The 19406-nt window shown below is 37.7% G+C and overlaps 2 protein-coding genes across 2 annotated transcripts in view; both read right to left on the reverse strand.

Annotated features, from left to right (window-relative positions):
* The window catches only part of LOC135685501 (nuclear pore complex protein Nup133), a 38577-nt gene extending 31251 nt beyond the window's left edge, over positions 1-7326 (reverse strand). The window contains exons 1-6 of the mRNA XM_065201478.2: positions 7052-7326; positions 3496-3602; positions 2342-2439; positions 1602-1847; positions 604-663; positions 205-312 (exon numbers count right to left, since the gene is read on the reverse strand). Of these exons, the coding sequence (XP_065057550.2) occupies positions 205-312; positions 604-663; positions 1602-1847; positions 2342-2439; positions 3496-3602; positions 7052-7227 (795 nt within the window). The 5' untranslated portion in view covers positions 7228-7326. The remainder of the gene's footprint in view (positions 1-204; positions 313-603; positions 664-1601; positions 1848-2341; positions 2440-3495; positions 3603-7051) is intronic.
* Positions 7327-9259: 1933 nt separating this feature from the next.
* LOC135685516 (uncharacterized) lies at positions 9260-18152 on the reverse strand. The gene is made up of 2 exons (XM_065201490.2): positions 17800-18152; positions 9260-12493 (listed from the first exon to the last, which is right to left on the reverse strand). Exon 2 carries the CDS (start codon positions 12482-12484, stop codon positions 9773-9775), a length of 2712 nt encoding a protein of 903 aa, XP_065057562.1. The 5' UTR covers positions 12485-12493; positions 17800-18152; the 3' UTR covers positions 9260-9772.
* Positions 18153-19406: the final 1254 nt, after the last annotated feature.

Genomic DNA, 19406 nt, shown 5'->3' on the forward strand with positions numbered 1-19406 from the left:
AACATTGTCATATTCACATTGAAAGAAAACGTAAAGTTATGCATAGAAAAGAAAAGATGGCTTTATAAGGCTGTATACAATGACCTATTTTAGTCCTTGGCCAGCTTGTCCATGTTGCAATAGAATATTTAAACAATTATTTCGAGCATAATTCTTTTAAAATTTCGATCTAAAGAGAAGCTCAAAATCTGAAATGGTACTAACCAGGGCAACCGATGAAGATGCATTTCCAAATAAAAATGAAGACATTTTGCGACCAACTCCTGACAGCAACCCAGCTGACTCAATGATAGAGCGACATATTACACCAGCCTATTATGGAAAATGACATTGTTTATGATAAATATTCCTGAATTCTGAGATGTCAACAACCATAAGTGTACAGCCTTCCTTCAAAAATGTGGTTCCAGACTTACATGCTTCTGGTACCCTTAATAGATTTTATAACAACATAAAAATTATCTTAGCATCATAATACTAAAGAACCTGTAAAATGATGCTATAATGAATCTAATTATGGAATGAATATAATTAACTGAGAAACATTAAACCCAGGCTGCTCAGGCAGTAAAAGTTGAAACTTCAAAAATCTAAAAAAGTTACTTGATTGGGTGAGACCAGAAGAACCTCGCCATCAGCAGTCATCAAAATGCAACCATGAGGCTGAAACATGATAAAAATCAAATTAACAATTATGAAATAAAAATGTAATGAAAGAATTTAGACTTCATCTTAAATTCATTAGAATTCTGCAAGACAGTCACCTTAAGAGATGACACTACTATAGTAACTAAAAATCCTGAGCCTCAAACATAAAATTTCCAATTAAATGTTTTATAGTCACATTGAAATTGCAACTTTTAAACCTGAAAAAATATAATGACTTCTCGCATGCGTATTTCTCACTTTATTATTTTTTATTCAGGCATATTTCATGGCAATATATGCTCATAATTCTGGCCTCTTGGTTTCATGGAAAATCACCTTTAGAAGGGGATGAGGTCTATAAATTCATTAAAGTGATATTTGTAAAGGCATCTCACCCAACTTTACTTCCAAAAAGATATTTTTATGAAGCATTGTAGAAACATGGAGTTTTTTCTGCATTTCCTCATTTATACCTGTTCCATTTGCTATGATTTCTTTGTAATTCTTATGAATGTTCAGAGTGGAACATATTTAACTATAGAGTTCAGTGAATAATTTGAGGCTCAGCATCAAGCACACTTCATTATTGGATGTGTGTAGGTTGTTACTTTCGTCAGTTCTTTGATTGAAGGCAATGGCCGCACCGGCCACTAAGCTCTGAGGGGGGGGGGACAAATAAAAAAAATTTAAGCCACACCCTTTTAACCACCAGAAAATGCCCTTTTACCAACAGGGAACGCCAATTTTATCCGAAGGGAACAACTATGACTAACTTTTGTTTGAAAATTGGCAGTTTGAAAATCATAGGATTACATCATAAAAAGTATGGTGTCAAAATATTACCCCTCCCCCAACATTTGCTCATCGAATTTAGACAAATTAAAAAATCGATTCTGCTGAGAACTGGGGGACACGTGTCCCCCCCAGTCCCCCCAAAAATGACAAATACTCACTGGTAGCGCAGCAAGACAATGAAATTCCTTGCCACGATGCCCAGCAGAAGACTCAACAAATATGCTTGGATTTGCAATATTTGGCCAAAATCTGATTGTTCCTCCAGGAGATATATTGACAACTGATGCCATAGAATCTCTTGTGTGCTGCTGGCCGTCGCCAGTGTCCAAAGGCATGACACAGGTAAGTCTGGCTTTGTGGTAAAGGTCTGAGGTTGGAAGGGGCAGCTCACAACAAGAAATATTCTGAAAAAACATGTTCATTCCAGATATCAAAATGCACAGCTCTGACAAAAAATTTATTTCAAAACTTGTGGTCTCAATTAAAATTACATTCTTCTTGAATGATCATATGTTTCTGGTATGTTATATGAAAAGTTTCTGGCGAGAATAATGTGCTTTTACATGTTATATCTCGTCTTTGAAATTAGAGCAACATCCTTTACTTCTAAACTTTGCATGCCATGCAGCTCCAATTAGATTTTATGTTCAATGATACATATCAATATTCAACTCTCTTGTGCAATAACTTCTACTAAATGTGTAATGAAAAAAATATTGAACAAATATTTTCAATGTTTCTGATCAATCTAAATACCACCTGGGAAGATGAAAAGACAGATCTTTGTTGGGAACACAACCAGTCCTCTGGTTATCTTTAACAGCTATTGGAAACAACATCAGTCAAGTTAAATCCAAGGTCATTCAAATATATGCACAAGCCATTATGCCTCACTCACCTTATTTAACAAAGATGGAACATATTTCCATACAAGAAGACTTTTTCCATTCACTAACCAAGCCCAACCATTCATGTCTAATTTGCAAGTGATCTGACCTAGCAAAATAATGCAATCTTGAATCAAACAAACCTGAGGACTGAATTGAGTTGGAGTATATGATAAGCTCATAGGTGAATGTGACCAAACAGTACAAACTGAACAAATTCGAAGACAAGGATGATTCAAGAGTGTTTCTCACTTTTTAGTGCAAACCCAAACACAAGCTTTCTTTATTATGGCTGGGTACTCAATCTCATTTACTTAGATAAGAGCTTTTGAAGTTTTTCTGCAATTAAAATGTCACAAAGAGCGCTCTGACATCTTTGTAGCATTTTGACATCATAAAAGGGTGAGATTCATTGTGGACTCATAAAAGGGTGAGATTTTTACAACTTTGCAATCAGCATGTCTGCACAATGATAATACAGAAGTTAGTTTATACCACTTTTAAGATTTTTCCTCAAAAACAGTCTTAGTAACTTTTTACAACTGAAACATGACTTAAATCTTCTTATTTTGAAAGAACAAATCTTTGATCTTGATGAAAATTCTTTGAAACATGGAATGAGCATATAATTAGTCACAATAATACTAATCTTTTTTAATTTAGGGGATATGCCAACCCTGTGAACCTGGTCACTGCTAAACTAGGATGTTCTGCTATTATGTTCTTGTTATCAAACGGTCCATATTTCACATCTGTTATTGCACATAAATTTGAACCTTGTTTTTGATTGGCTTACAATAATTGAGCATAGATCTACATAGATTTTGATTATTTCAAACTGATCTTTTTTTGCAGAAAAGCCACTGATGCTTGGAATGCAAATTTCACAGAATGCTCTTTGAATAATCCAATGATCTGGGAAACTTAGACTGAGTTTTCAGTGAATGTCTTGAGTGGGGGTATCTTGTCAAGAGGGTATTTGACCATTGCTAACAACAGGCATGCAAAGGCCTGAATAAAAGACTTTTTTGGAAAAATGCACTTGGATTTAGTGAAACTAAAGTCAACCAAATTTGTTTTGAGCATTGAGCATAAGTCGCAATAGTCTGGATCTGCCACTAATGGTTAACAGAATCTCTCAAAAGAACAATAGAAAAAAAATCACCTGATGATCTTTTTGAAAGTGACTCAGAAACTTGCACTGGGAGTGCTTTACCATAAGACATAACTCTGTGTGTTGGTGCCTCTTCAATTGTGATAGGAGTTCCATGGCTATGAAACAAACAACAAAATAATCAAATGATTAAATTTGTACAAAATTATAAATCCCACATTAATCAACAGTAATCAGGAATGCAACAAGGTCACTTTACACTTTTTGAAGCTGATCTCAAGCCGACTCAAAATATTCTAAAAGCTGCCAGAACTGTGGAATACAAGCTGCAATAACTGATGCAGTGGTAGGTACAAGACTAGACTAAGGCATCTGACTGGATGCTTATACACATTGTAAACAGCATGCTAAAAAGCCAAAGAGGGAGACTGCATGAAGCAGCAAAATTTGCAACACCTAACCAGGCCATGCTGGGAATGGCGTGCGATCGCACGCCCACGCCTTGGCACACGCCTTCCGTCGCTCAGAAGTGCAGTTTATCGCACGCCTTAAATAATCTGCAAATAACACTTTATTCTAAAGTGACCAATATGGCCCAATGTAATTTTTTATCATAATTCAACTATGAACGAACGGTGATAATCACGCAATCGTTTCTGTTTGATTTCTACTTGACGAAAAATTTGGCGAATATTCTAATTTGCTTAAAGTTATGGTAAACGTTTTTTGAATGAAAACATCCACTTCTCGATTTCTTCAGATTCTAGTAGCCGGACTTTCAAGGCACACGATGATACCATGTTTAAAACTAACAGAAGTTCTGAAAGTGGCGAAAAACACCTGTAAACGAAGGTTTCCATAATTTCTTTATCAAAGTTTTGAGTTGAGGTCTGAAAATCGCTCGACCTTTTAGGCCGATAATCCTTGCTTTGCAGTTGTGGTCGCTTGTCTCATTTGCAATATCTGCAGTGGAATCACGATATAACGAACCCCGGATATAACGAACTTCCCGGTATAACGAACTAAATGCCTGGTCCCTTGGATTCTGCCTAACAAACTCCTTACAAATTCTCTCGGTATAACAAACCCCGGATATAACGAACTCTCGTTATCACGAACCATTTTTAGGTCCCTTCATCATAATTACCCTTGATATAACGAACTTTCATAAATTCTTCATCTGTTATTTTTGTTTATTTATTTTCGGTATTTATTTATCACTTTCTCTTGGGGAGAAATCATTTTTATAATCGGCAAAACATGCCGATGATACATTTCAAGTACTGGCTGATAGACTCAGACCACGAGATGAAAGTTCGATTGCGTCAGAAATTACTGCGAATGAGTACATTGACACTACTGAATACCTTTTTACATATGAGACATTGGCAATGAGAGACGACAAAACTTTATTGAGAGACCCAGATGGAGAAGCAGAAAAAGACAAGTAAGAATGTGAAGTAATTGAAGACATCATTCAGGCACCAACTAGGAGCGAAGTGATACCAGCTTTGCCAATCTCTTGGTCCCAAGTTATAAAAGGAACATTAAGATTTTCATTTTCAATGACCAGCCAGTTGTATTATTTGAATTCAGATTGGTTTTTTTTAGTTAAATGGTACATGTATGGCTGTACATGTGCACAGAGGTTGGAGATAGCCTAAACAAGCCCACCACAGATTTTTTAGGCGTGAACTGCGAAAGGACCCCCAAAAAACATTATCTCTCGGTTTAACAAACTCCCGATATACGAACTATTTTCTGGTTCCCTTCAGAGTTCTTTGTATCGGGATTCCACTGTAGTTACAACCCCATGGCACATGTAAGGCTTTGTTTATTTAAACAGGCTTATTGATCTTTAAGCTTTAAATGATTTGACCCAGATTACACTGTGGTTTACGAGTGTATCTTGCAAGTGCGATCAGTAAAATCCCGTTTTCTCAGGACTCACAATTCCTCTATATACAGTTTACTTTATGTGCATTTTTCTAATCTGTATGCAAAGAAAAACTCTTTAGAAACTTTTTCTAATAAAATGTGGCCAAAAATGTTCCAAAATTAAGAGACTTTGAATTGTGAGGATTTAGCTACTGTAGCTTTCTTACAAAATATAAACGTGCAATTAACCATTTAATTCGCTCTAACACTAGTCAACAGATAAGTTTTCTTTATGGTGAAAACACAGTTAGAATTCTTAAATTTTGTGAACGAGATTGTCAGGAGAAGCAGACCAGAAGGGTTTATAAACTGCAGGATTACATAATAATTAACCTACCTTATTGTTAATGTTTTTCTCTTTAATATGTTGGGTTTGATGTTAATAAAGCTTGTTTGATAAAATGTATTGATTGGACTAGCCTTGCTTAAGTTTTCTTATGATAAAGTTATGTAGTCTAGTCCATATACAGCTGACTGTATTATTAAGTACTTTGGTGCAATAGCACACCATTGCACGCCTTTGCACCACAAGGAGTGCGATTCATTGCACCCCTGCCATTTTATTCCCAGCATGGCCTGCCTAACAGTACCTTTAAGATACGAATTTGTCTAATTCATGAAACAAAATATTAAGATTATAGTTAATTGGTCTACAATAACCACAATCTTAAAACCTACTAATCATGTAACAGTTAGCGTCTTGAAACATGTATTTCTCTAATGCATAAGTTTTGTAAATCATGCACCATAAAGAATCACCTAGCTAGCAGTGAGAATTTATTCTATGAGTGTCAGTCAAGAGAGCACCTATAAGTTTTAACATTTTCTATTCTTAATGAGAAATCCTCTACAAAATGAAAAGGACTAAACTAACAAAATGTACAACCAATTTCAGTTAATTTCTAATAATATACAAAGTCCATTCAAAGGAGAAATAGCTGAACAATTCAAATGCATGTATGAAGTTCAACAGCTGCTGATGATGCAAATCTTAACTTTACCACTACTGATGATGCAAATCTTTTAAGAGATCTTTACACATTGAGCAGCTCTTTATACAACTATTGATGAAACAGCAATGAATAAAGCTAAAATGATTTAGGCTAGATACAGCAAAGGACATTACTTCTCAACTCTACTTTGCTTGACAATTCTTACCTTAACTTTTTACTTTTTACCATGACTTTTTGCTTTTAATTTTTAACTTTTCCCCTCCTACTCTTTCTTTTCACTCTCTACTTTTCACTTTCTAAATTTTACTTTCTACCTTTCATTATTTACTTCTTACTATTACATTCACTTATGTATGACAAATATTACTGTGACATATGAAACTGAATTATTCACAATCGTAAAAATCAGGTATAATTCACAATCAATGCAAATTTTGTTAACCCCTCTAGACTAACAGGAGCAAATGAACAAATAGTCAGTATCATGTTTCTGGCCATGAGAATTATTCATGGGTTTTTTTTTAAAATGGTGACAGTTTTTCGTTAAATCAAAGTTAACTGCTTAAACAGAGCACTAAAGATTGCTAAATGAAACAAAGCTTCGTAGAGTTACTAACGTAGCAAAGAATGCTGCAGTTTACAGGCCTTTTTGTAAGAATTAGCCCACATGAATTTTCAAGAATTTAAAACAATGAGAAGGTTACTCCGGTCATTACCTTTTCCCAGAAACTAGACCACTTTCGTACATTCCAAGAGAGGGCCTAGAACCTCCTCGTGGTTTGCCACTTCTGGTGACGCTACTACCGTTAGCAAATGGACTCATCTTCTGTCGATCGTAAGGGCTTCCATATGGGCTTCCACGTCCAGGACTATCCCGCTTAGGGGTAAACATCTCGGTAAGCTGCAGCGAATGATTGAACTTGGATTTTCTATACTACTGTGAGATTTTTTCAGATGGCCTAAAATACAAACGCGGGAAAAATATTTTGTCTAAACAGAAGCTCCTTCGCAGATAACAAGACAGGGAGAGAGGAGAACAGGGAAAGAAAGGGGGCATGGGGCAGGGGACATGGAGAGGCGGACAGGGGGAGGCAGGCAGGGAAGGTAGTAGGGAGAGACAGGGAGAGTAAGGGGAGGCAGGGAAGGTAGGGGAAGGTAGAGGAGGCAGGGGATGTGAGGGGTATGGGAGAGAGTGGCAGGCAGAAACGGGAAGGGGAAAAAGAGGGTAAAGTTGCCTTCAGCGCCAAAAATTGATAGTCGTCTCACAATAAATGCCATAACGTTTCAGAAAAAGACTCTTCAAAACTGTGAATTACGTTGGGTGCTTTAAAATACTTACTACACAAAAGGTGAGTATATTAACGGTGGAAGGCAAAATCACCCTATTTTTTAGATCTAGGGAGAAGCTGTAGAAATTATCAAAAGAATGCAACAGCTTCGAATATAATTTATGCATCTATAATTATAGAATGACAGGCCCGTAGACACTGGGGGCAGGGGGTAGCGGGGACAATGCCCCCAAATAATGTGCGAAATTGTGTTTGAAGATCTTATAACTGACAGTATTTCGTAAGATCTGATAGGTATAGTAAAAGCTATATTTCTATCCATGCACCCCCCCCCCCCCTCCACCCCTATCCAGTTTAGCTGTCTACGGGCCTGTAGAAAGATGTCGTTAAATCTGTCCTTTATGATAATTATTTCTTGTAAGCCAAAAAGTGACTTCAAGGAAAATTTGTTTTTACGCCTTCTTAGCATAACACGTGAAGTAAGGGCGCTGTCCCTGCAAAGAGGACAACACATGTTCTAAAGTGTGGGAAGAGAACCAATCGATGCTATGCTTCGACAGAGAAGAGGTACATGGTAATTTTGGAAATGATCGGAAGTTCTTTTAGGTAAATGCTTGGAGTCAAGTAGGTCTGAGATAAGACATTCCCCGACATGAAAACAAGACTATTTATTTCCACAGTATAGTGATAAACGTTAACGATTTACTTTGTCGGAACATTAATGAATAAGTAGTCATCTAAGTCATTAAAAGTCACCTACGATAGCAAAGTATATGAGCTATAGGGTTGCAGATATGACCTAAACTATTGGAATTTAGTCACCTGGCCTTAGCAAAACAGAAAACATATAGCAACAATTGAGCCATGTCAATCACTCTTGATTCCAAAAATTTGAAATATATGGTTGTTTCTAAAAGCAACTTCAATTTAAAATGAAAAACCCAAGAAGGTTGTGGCTATCAAATTATAGGGAGAGCGGGGCAAAGCAGTCAATGTTCTCTTTACATTTAGAATGAATGTTAATTTCGTTGCTCTTTCTTGTCTTGGAAAATTTTAGCCTAGTTTTAGCCTAAACAAATGGGACAATGTGCATTACCCTCATTGCACCAATGTACACAGAAGGTGCATAGACCATTTTGGTTTAGTGGCCATATGGAGCTTATAAGGTCAAGTGGGCCGGACCCAAAGAGTAATAGCATAATTACATATAAAAACGATAGTTTCATGTTTTGCGTTTTTTGTGTAAAAAAGTGCAATAACATTAGTAAGATGGTATCCTCGTAGATTAGAACAAATTCCTGAAAAACTATGTTAAAAGGCATTGAGTCATGCTCATGATAAAATGGATTGGGTATACCCTAAGTGCCAAAATTCGCTGAGCCATGATTATTATGACTGCGATTCTATTGGTTGACCTGGAACTGGTCACACGAACTCACCTCGTACTGATTGACAAAGCAATTTTCATCAATAGCAAGTTGTCAACAACGGATGCAAATATCACATGAAACAGCAGCGATCACGCCGAAACCAAATGACCCCCTATAGAGAAGGCCTATTTACCATGACTCAGTGCCTTTAATTGGTTTCAGTTTATCGGAGTAAAAGACAAACAAGAAAAGACAGATGCAAAAATTGCTCAAACACTTTCAAACATATTTTGCTTCAAAAGAAGTTGTTATAATCAAGACTGAAGTTCTCATACAATCGTATTTTACAAAAGACCAAAACAGAAGAATGTAGCAATTTAAAAAACGCACAAAAATCAAATTCATAGTTTTAAACATAATCTGTTTACCCAGTAGGCACACAAATACAATTAGTAAGAGCATATATTCACTGTCAGGAACACCAGAAAACGTCAGCCACTTTCTCAACAGAAATAAATACAAAACTTGTAATGACCGGTTAAAGAAATGCTTATTTGTTCAATCTGTTCTTGTTACAGATATGACTAAATCTTGCTACTTGCTTACGGTCTAGAAGTGATGTCTCCGATAATCGAAAGAATCATCCTCCAACATATTGTCAACGAAGTTAAGTAAAAAAAACTAGCGATTAATATGATAATTGCTTTATGTACATTCCTAACTATTGTTCACATTTCAATGAAAAATCTTACCGATTACATTAAGTTATGTACAAAACTCAAGATTTTGCCATCGTGCAAAAATCATTATCAATCATCTCGCTATCTGATTCTGCATTCGAATCAGTATCTTTAGCATTTGACGGTTGCTTAACATCGTGTAAATTCTTCACGTGTCTTCTCAAGTGGCTTGGATTGTTGAATGCTTTCGGACATTTTGTACAACGATATGGCCGTTCACCAGTATGAATGAACATATGACGCTGCAAATTACCTGATATTGAGAATGCTTTGGGACAGCGTGGGCACTTGTATGGTTGCTCCCCAGTATGAACACGATTATGTTTACGAAGAGAGCTATACTCTGCAAATGCCTTTAGGCAATGCTGGCATTTGTATGGGCGCTCACCTGTATGTATCCTCTCATGTTTCTGAAGTGAGCCTGGATCCCTGAAAGATTTCGCGCAGTGCTTGCACTTGTAAGGTCGCTTCTGGGTATGCTCAGCTAAATGCTTTTGCAGCTCCCCTCGACTTGTGAAAAGCTTATTACAGTACTCGCACTGGTGAACGTTCTCTTCGCCACGGTGTAGTGAAATGTGCTCTTGATATTTTGAGGCACTTGCGAAAATATCGTTGCAGTAGTTACACTGGATCTTGGTTCCAAGGTGGGTTTGTTCATGTTGCTGAAGCGTAGACAGAACACTAAAAGTTGTGCTACAGGTATTGCATTTATAAAGTTTTTTTATGGCTGATTTCGAGTCCTCAATGTCACCAGTTCCATCCTTAGTATTTGCTGACAATGATGTCATGTTGTGTTTTCCAAATGCCATACCAAGATCATTTCCACTGCTTGTACTGACAGTTGAGCTAAGAATTGCATTGCCTTTGCTTGGGTTTTGGAGAGCAGCGCTAATAAGTCCCTGAATCTTGTCAACAGAAGGAGCAATGTTAGTGCCGGACGATACTATCACAGAGCTTGTTGGTAAGATCGGTATTTGGCGCAGAGTTGACTGGCTTTGATTTCGATTTTGGGGCTGCTGATTTGGGTTGACAATAGCCATTCCAGGCATGTTTCCTAGATTAAAGATCGATGGAACAGTCGATAGAGCTAGCTTTGGTATGTTGTTTGAATTCTGAAACAACTGCTCTGCCAGTGAGGGAACAGTTGACTGGTGGCTTGTTGAAAATAGAGTTTTTGCTGTAGCTGAAGATGCCTGTGTAACCATCTGTGTTATAGGTCTATTTGGTACCAGAAATGACTGCGACCCTAGCACAGTGGCAGTGCTCACTGACGCTATAGAGCCACCAGAAACAACTGACGGAAGAAGCACTGCTTGCTGTCCCGTGCCTCGCAACGCACCTTGAATTGTTTGATGCAGAATAGGAACCGCAGTATTTTGAAAGGCACTTGAGTTTAAAGCAAGCGCGGGTAGTGCCACAGCACCATTTCCTGATATTTCGGAAATACCTTGCGATGTTTTTGCAAGGACATTGGCAAGTTGAGGATACAAGTTACTGTCACCCATACTTTGCGGTGCCGGGATCAAATTAGTTGGCATTAATCCTTGTGACGTTTGTGTAAGTCCAGGTATTATAGACGTTAGAGGTATATGGAGCAAGCTAGGAGTGCCCATCCTTTGATGCTGGTTTGCAAAGAGAGGATTGTTAAGAGGAGTCTCCACAAGTTGCGATGCCAGACCAGCAACAGGCAACAAGGTTGGCTCATTTTGCCGTTTTCCAAGAAGGGAAAGAAGACCAGTTAGCTGCTTCTGCGCGGCTAGTATTTGAGAAATAGTCTCTACAACAGGCTTACTGCCACTCTCAGTTGGCAGAGTTGAAACAGGTATTGACGTGCTAGTGTTTGCATTGCCAGATAGTAGTGAACTTACCAAATCCCGTTCATTATTGTTACTTTGTGGCACTGATTCATCTTGCTGCAGTATGTCACTGCGACCAGATGCTAAGCCTTCAGCCAACTGCTTTAGATATAACTGAGCAAGGGATGATTCTTCCTTGTTGACGCTCGGGATCGGCATTTTGTTTACTAGAATATCGGCGACATCCAGATCCGACTTTTCACTCACTTTTGGCATAGCCGAGGGTACAATAATTGTTTGCTGTCGAGCGGTTTCTCCCTGAAAATGACTGGTTAATACCAAAGGCACGTTGTCTTGCCCTTGCATGTTGGTGGTTATCAACGGGATTCCTTGAACAACAGTCTTCCTCCTCTCATTATCGCCACTTTGAGCGAATACCTTACTGTGATTAGCTTGAGCAGAGGACAAAAGCTTCTGAAGGCTTACAGCACTAACAAGCCCTTCACCTGTCATATTTTGATTATCAGAACTTTGGGTCTCAATATTCTGAGGTGATGTTTTGGGAAGTGCCTGAGTAACTGTAGAAACGATGCTATAGTTTGAGGAAGCATTGCCTAGGCAGGCAGGCATAGAAGTTTGAAAAGTCGCCTGTTCACCACTTGACTGGTTACCGTTTTTACTTGCTGATGTAAGGAGCATTAAAATATTCATTAACACGTTGTTAAGGATCGAATTACTGTCTTTTTCATTTCCTCCAGCATGACATTCTAAAACATGCTGATGAAGTAAGCCATAAATTTCATGGCACTTCAAGCAATTGCTGTGGGCGCTGCTGTTGGATACTGCGTCCAGATACCCGAGGTGGCCTAGATTGTTGTTAAGAGTGGAATTCGTCACTGACTGATCGCCATTTTCTGCAACCTTGGGCCGTAGCAATGATGGGATTCCGTCCATGGTATTCACCTGTTCGATAAAGAATAAAACGTTACAAAATTGCAACATTTACATGACTTTGAATCTTAAATTGAATTAGCTACAGACCACAAAGTTTCAGGGACAAATTAAAGGCAATCTGTCTCGTTGTGGATTGGTTAGCGAGAACAATAGCTGGAACAATAGCCTAAACACGATTCCAGCGCTCCGCCATATTTTTTACAATGCGATAAATTAAAGGGGGACTGGAAACAATAAAAATCCCTTTATTCTTATAACCAATCAACGTCGTGACAGATTGCCTTTAAACTCGTTGCTTGTTAGCGCTTACATGAAAATCACAAACTTCATCCAAATGACAGAAACAACCAAACAAAAATGATAGTGTTTCCTTTCATCGCTAATAATTGATGTCATGCCGTAAATCCTCGAATAAGCCCCCGGGGGCTTATTTGCAAAAATGCATTTTTGGGTGGGGACTTAGTCGAGGTGGGCTTATTCGAGGGGGTAGCTTATTCGAAGATTTGCGGTATTTTGCTTTGTTGTTTCAATTTATATGAAGTAGAATCTAGGTATGTAGCTAGTGGTTCATAAGAGAGTTGTTTGGAAAGATTATCTGAAAGAGCTTGTTTCTTTGCAAATTCATTACCCAAAAAGAGAAAAACGTTTGGAACTAAGATAAGTTTGGAATTATAGACAGATGAAATAGGTTGAGGGACTGGATGAATTCAAACATATACCTGTAATCATATTTTCAATTGGTACTCGTGAAACTTACTGTTTACAGGTATGTCATAAAGTGCTAAATGCCGTATGGGCTAGGGCTGTCCAAACCTTCGGATATTCCTATTCGGTTATTCGGCTTAACATTTAATGAATATTCGGTTATTCGGCGAATATGGGTGTGGTAAAATGGGTGTGGCAGGGTGGTGGTAAAAATGTGCAATCTGAAAATTTATTGTAATTTAACCAAGCTGTGGATTTGGCTAATCAGTCATTACTATTCGATAAGTCAGAACCATTAATTTTTTTGTTTTCCCATTTATATTTCCTGTGTTTTACGTAACTTCAAGCGGTGTGCTGCAAAGCAATTTTTAAAAGGATTTTTTGTCAAAAATGAATGTTTTCTCGAACCTTCCCTAGCATTAGTTGCCCCAAATGGCCAGAAAGTCAGTATCAAATTAACGAGAAACCATAGTCGTACGTTTTCAAAAAGGGTCGTTTTCCAACATTTTTAAAAGTGAAAAGCTTTCTAGCACGGGCTTCAACACAGGTTGGGAAGTGGAGGGGGGGGGGGCAAAAGAAAATTTAACATTCACAACAAAAGATTTTGTGAAAAGTTATATTATTCTGCAAAATAGTCGGAGGCCCTGTAGCACAAAAATTTCCCCAAGGAAAAGCCCCATGACCCCCACCCGAAACCCACGCTCCACTCCCCCTGCCCCCTTCCAATCTTGCTTTATTGGCTTTGTAACTATTTCTTGGGTTTGTGATTTTTAAAGAAGGCCCGTATCCATGAAACTCTCTCTAAGATTGAAGATAGGAAGTTGCCTTTCTTCTTTACAACAATCGTTGCTATTCGACCAGTCAGTGCTATTCGGTTATCAGTCACAGTTATTCGATAAGTCACGGCCATTGTGGACCTCCAACAGTGAGGTTATTCGAACTATTCGCTTGTAACCGAATATTCGCTTTGGACTTCAGCTAAACGAATAGTGAAACAGGAAACCGAATACCGATTATTCGACCTTCGGTGGACAGGCCTAGTATGGGCAGAGCTGTACATGCTATTGGTATATAGAACAGGACGGTTCAAAGTTGTTCATTTTTTTGTTCTCATATTTTATATCTGGTAACTGTGACTTATGTACAGAATCATATTGTTTCATTAAAGCATAGTTGATATGACTAAAGATAATAATCAGACAGACTAAATTATCTTTGAGGCAGATGGTTCAAAGGCAGATTACTTTAAGCTCTTTTCAAGGATACTCTCTTCATTGGAATGACGTTAATTTCCGGGAAAAAGGAAGAGACCAATAGCCCAGGAACTGGCCTTAAAAGTAGCAGTAAAAATAACGACTTGACAAAAACTCTAAACAGCAATTCTGATTGCAAATTCTATTTCTACATAGACAGATGCCTTTATAATAAAGATGGCTGATGTACATAAGAAAAATTGTTTGCTTTGATTTGTTCAGATTTTGATCTGCCATAAGCAGCGAACAAATTGTATTGTCATACTAAAGATATGCTAATGCTGCGCACTTAACACGTCGATTACCAGAAGCAGTTTAAATAGCTTCAGAGAAAGTAAAACTTTTAAGCTTCGGTGAAATAGTGGGCTTTTCTCATTAAGATCATTTAGTACAGTTTTCCGTAATTTCAAACTCGTCATTGTCAAAATTGACATTTTGATCCAGCTTTTCATCATTATCTGTCACAACAAGACTAGGACAAGGGGGGCAAGATTCCCCAACCTTTAGAAACCAAAGTAAAGTTTCTATTTCCAAGTCGCGGAAGTACCCTTCAAATTCTACATTTACCCTTTCATTACTTTTAAAAGGCTTCCTGCGACCATTCCGGTCGTTCATGTCAAATCCCTAACAGCATATCTTGTTTTCTTATGACTATAACCATATCACTCTAAATTGGGAAATTTACTGATGCTTCTAGATTATCCCCTGAAGTTTTGCTTTTGCTGCTGTGCTGTGATTGGTTCTCCAAATGAGCCTTAACAATTTTCATCGTCAAACAGCGCACACAGGGTGATTTTTGGTTTGACAGTCAGTGACAAAAAAGTATAAGAAAATTTGATATGTGCATATGCTCTTCTTTGCACAGTGCCTTCAGAACGAAATTCATATTGGGGGTGGCTGCCCATTGTATTCCTTCTCATTCAGTGCACTGTAATAAAGGACATATACTACAGTTTGAATAATATTGGGGAGCTCCAGCCCCCCTCCCCTGTCCCCTGGTTCTGATAGGCCTGTTGCAATAAAAAACCATTGGTATTATTCGCTGCATAAAGCAAGGCACAGCGGTAAATGTTTTGCAGATTAAGGGTAGTTTTGTGCCTGGTGCAAGATGGAAGATTGGGGATCAATAAAAAGCAACCTGTTGAGGCATACACATTATACAACATACTGAAGTGAATACCTTAAAATTTTGTATCATAATTATAAGCCAAATTTGATTTAAATGAAGTGACAAATTGGAATTTTTCTTTTGACCAAAAAATTTCACTGGATAAACCCTTTCATCTATCCTTAGGTATTTTGCTCGTTTTAAATGCAAGATCCTGCACAAACTTTTTAATTCAATGTGAAAATGACATAACTGTAACCAGAAAAGTGTAGGCCACCCTTCAACTTAAGCCTCAGAAAAAAAATTGCTGGTAAAAAGTCAAAGCTATAGTCAAAGAAACACAGTATTTTCAGATCAGTTAAGAGGGGCCACTTGGACTTTTTAGGACATTAGAGCAAATTTTTAAGATTTATATAATAGGAAATAGCACAGTTTATGAGAGGCACATTCTTCAGTGCCTGTGAGCACTATACCTGTTAACACGGAATTTCTTAATATTTTGTCAATATTTTTACGAATTTAAGATTTTGAGTCTAAAGTACTTAAATCATTCTTAAGTGAAAGAGCTAGTAGTGAATCATTCCAGTCTTAGAAGTGTTCTACAAATCTAGATTGTTCTAATGGCACACATCCTGCAATGCCTGAGAAAGGAGCCTTATGTGTTAATGTCTATACTGTAGCATGCAAACCCATCCAAATAGCCAACCAATGGTTTTAATTCCCATAAAGACCCTTTCAATTTTATGGATTTGGCCAGTGTAATCACATATGAAATTAAATGTTCAATCAGCCAGTTTTGAGCAAATTGAAAGATATTTTGGCCTGTTAAAAGCAGAGTATACCATATAATTTTGAATACTAGCCTAGGGTTTCTAAAGGCTCAAAGGCTGTTTTGGGTGTTTTGGGGGGTGATTATATTAGGGGAGGAATATAAAAGGAAATTCAGTTAATGTTGGAAGAAATCGCAAAATAATTTAGGTCAGATATGTTTTCGAGACACTAAGATCAAGCTGCAGCCTTTGTGGAAAGATTGGTACATTTCAAAAATCAAAAGAAATAAACCAGTGAAGCCCCAGAAGGCACATCGGCTCAAGGAAAGGCAGTGAGATACCCCATATAAATAATGTTTATGTAAAAAGCATCCAAAACTAAATGTAAGAAATGTATGTACTAAAGAAAATTTAAAGAATAAAACTTTTTGTTTTTGTATTTTGTATCAGTTAGTGTTTTTGTGTTGCAGGGAGAAAATGGGGTTGTGTATGATTCCAAAACTAAGTCTTGGGCTAATATTTGGGAGGGCTTATATTTGAAGCAAGATTAAGTCCCAGGAATTGGGGCACATATTCAGAGGCTTATACTCATGGGGCTTATAACTGGGGGGACTTACTTGGGAGAGCCTATATTTGGAATTTTACGGTAGTGCACTAAAAAGATTTAATGAACATTTGAAGTTGGAGCATTTTCTCTGTTATGAAAACAGAACAACAACTTAACACCCTTCATTTATCAAAAGACTAAAAACAATTTTGTTTATTAAACAGGGGCTCTAGTTATTTAAAGCTGTCAAACAAATTTGGTACCAAATTGGTGCACCAATTCGATTTAAATTGGGATTGAAAACCCTTTAAGTATTTACGTGAACAAAAAGAAATGTCCACTGGGCTGAAGAGAAAAAATTTAAAAAAACTTTTCAAACTGATGATGTCACAATCTCAGAAACGTTTTCTGTCTGGGCTACTTTTTTAAATTCTAGGCAAAAAGGGACAGTACTAAATTCTAGGGAGTCTATGGGGTTGCCAAGGGGAGGGAAACAAAATAAGAAAAATGGCTCTTGTCAGTCAGCTCCACTAAAATCCACATCACCATTTTTCAATAATTTTTGCAGAATGCAAATAAAACTAAACTCCCAAACTTGTTATTTGCAAAAAAAGTTTTAAACATTGTGTTCAGTTGCTTAAATAAATTAAGAGTGTCGTATTACTTTCTTTCAAACGCGGCGACGTCTCCAGTTTACGCCAAAAATAAGACGGATCGGTCAGAAGCATGGAGCCGTAATCAAGCTGAGAGTATCATTCCCCATTAAGAAGCAGCCGATCATTACGGTAACTACAAGAGTAATTAGCGGCGACAGGTACATCTTGAGGTCTCGACATCACCACAAGGTGTATCACCATCTTGTAGGATACAAAACAGGGAAGCCAAGATGCTGAGAATAACGCATATATGGAAATGTTTGGAGAAATACAAACCTGTGATTAGTAGACGATGTTTGCTGCTCTTGGGGCGTTTTAACGGTTTTTTTGCGTCTTTCTTGCGTAGCTATTTACCTCAATGATTCCGGGAGAAGATAAGAAGTGCGATTTTAGGCCATAATAAAGATAGAACGTTGATCCAATCTCCTTTTATCACTCAATCACTTTAGGCCAATTCGTTGCTCTCTTAAAAGGCCAATTTCATCATAAATCGAGAAGTCCAAGTTGCAATCGTTTAAACCGGCAGAGATTTCCTTACGTTCACAATATAAGGGTGATGTTCTTTCACGAGGAATCGTGGCGGTCTTCTCCAAATTCAGTTCAGGGAATCTCGCAACACGAGATAAGGCCAGTCAGTTTGAAGGCGGTACGATGTAGCTGTCTGCTATCTTCATTGGTTTATAGTTGAATAGGCGCTATGTGATTGGTTTCTTGGCTAACTATTAGACGGTGATTGAATTGCGGTAATCCCCGCCCTAGTGGAGGATGCCTGAAGCCTAAAAAGGCAATCAATTGCCAGGTATTGTTTCTGCTGCTAAGGAAACGACGTCCATGGCATTGTAAATAAGGGGATACACCACGTAAACAAAAATGGGGGAACAATTCATGGCACAATTTTTTCCACCTGCTTTATTTTGGAAACCGTGGATTGGAAGCAACATTCGCATATTTTTTCAACAGGAAATGAAACATATGAAAAGAAGTGAAAATTAATAATGTCATATTCTAATGGTTATTCTCTCTTTTTGTAACAATTTATTAGCAAAAATCACACTTACACTCTTTTTATAAGAACAATTTTATAGGAACACGAGTCTCAAAATTGGTCAAAAGTTACTCCTAAGTGCCTAATTGCCGGGGGGATCAGAATTAACGGGGGGGAGGGTCGGGTCGGATTTTATGTTCAAAATTAATTGGCGGGTGGGGTTCCAATTACCGGGAGGTTAGAAATTATGGAGTTACATATACTGAATACTCAAAATGCACATAAAATCAGCTTTTTTTATGAAAACCATATCAACAGAACAAATGATTATGCAAAAAGTTTAGAAACTAAGAAAATTGATAAAAAAACGGTTTTTGCCGACAGGAATTATTGTGGGCTCGGGTAATTGTGGGCATTTAGATCACTGGGTCAGTGGGAGTTTTGATTAAGGTAACAGGGCCTCAAATACGACCTTACGAAACTCCCCACACACATCCTCAAACTTCAGCTGTATTATTCGTTTTATTTTCCGGTATAAATCGCAAAAGTTTTGGTTTTTTTTCACTACAGTAATTAACACAAAAGTGCCAAAATCAATTTGCGGGGGGGGTCCTAATAAAAGCGGGGGGGGGGGAATTTTAAAAATTAATTAGCGGGGAGACGGCAATTAGGCACCTAAGAGTAAGAACAAATTAAGAACAAGTTGAGGCTGAGCTACTATAAAATGCAATTTTGAACAACGTTTTATCGCAAAAACAAGGATTTTTAGCCATGTGTGGGTGTATTTTGGGTGAATATTCAAACTTGACGGCCAGGTCGAAAACGCGGAATACGAGGAGAAGTGAAATTTTGCTTTAAGCTTCTAGAATGCAAATAAATAAACAAAGCAACAGAGCTC

Source organism: Rhopilema esculentum, chromosome 10, assembly GCF_057945365.1.
Source record: "Rhopilema esculentum isolate cy_ngs chromosome 10, ASM5794536v1, whole genome shotgun sequence".
Taxonomy (NCBI): domain Eukaryota; kingdom Metazoa; phylum Cnidaria; class Scyphozoa; order Rhizostomeae; family Rhizostomatidae; genus Rhopilema; species Rhopilema esculentum.

Excerpts from the sequence above, each read along its gene's own strand:
- LOC135685516 (XM_065201490.2), bottom strand. The coding sequence starts at position 12,484 with ATGGACGGAATCCCATCATTGCTACGGCCCAAGGTTGCAGAAAATGGC.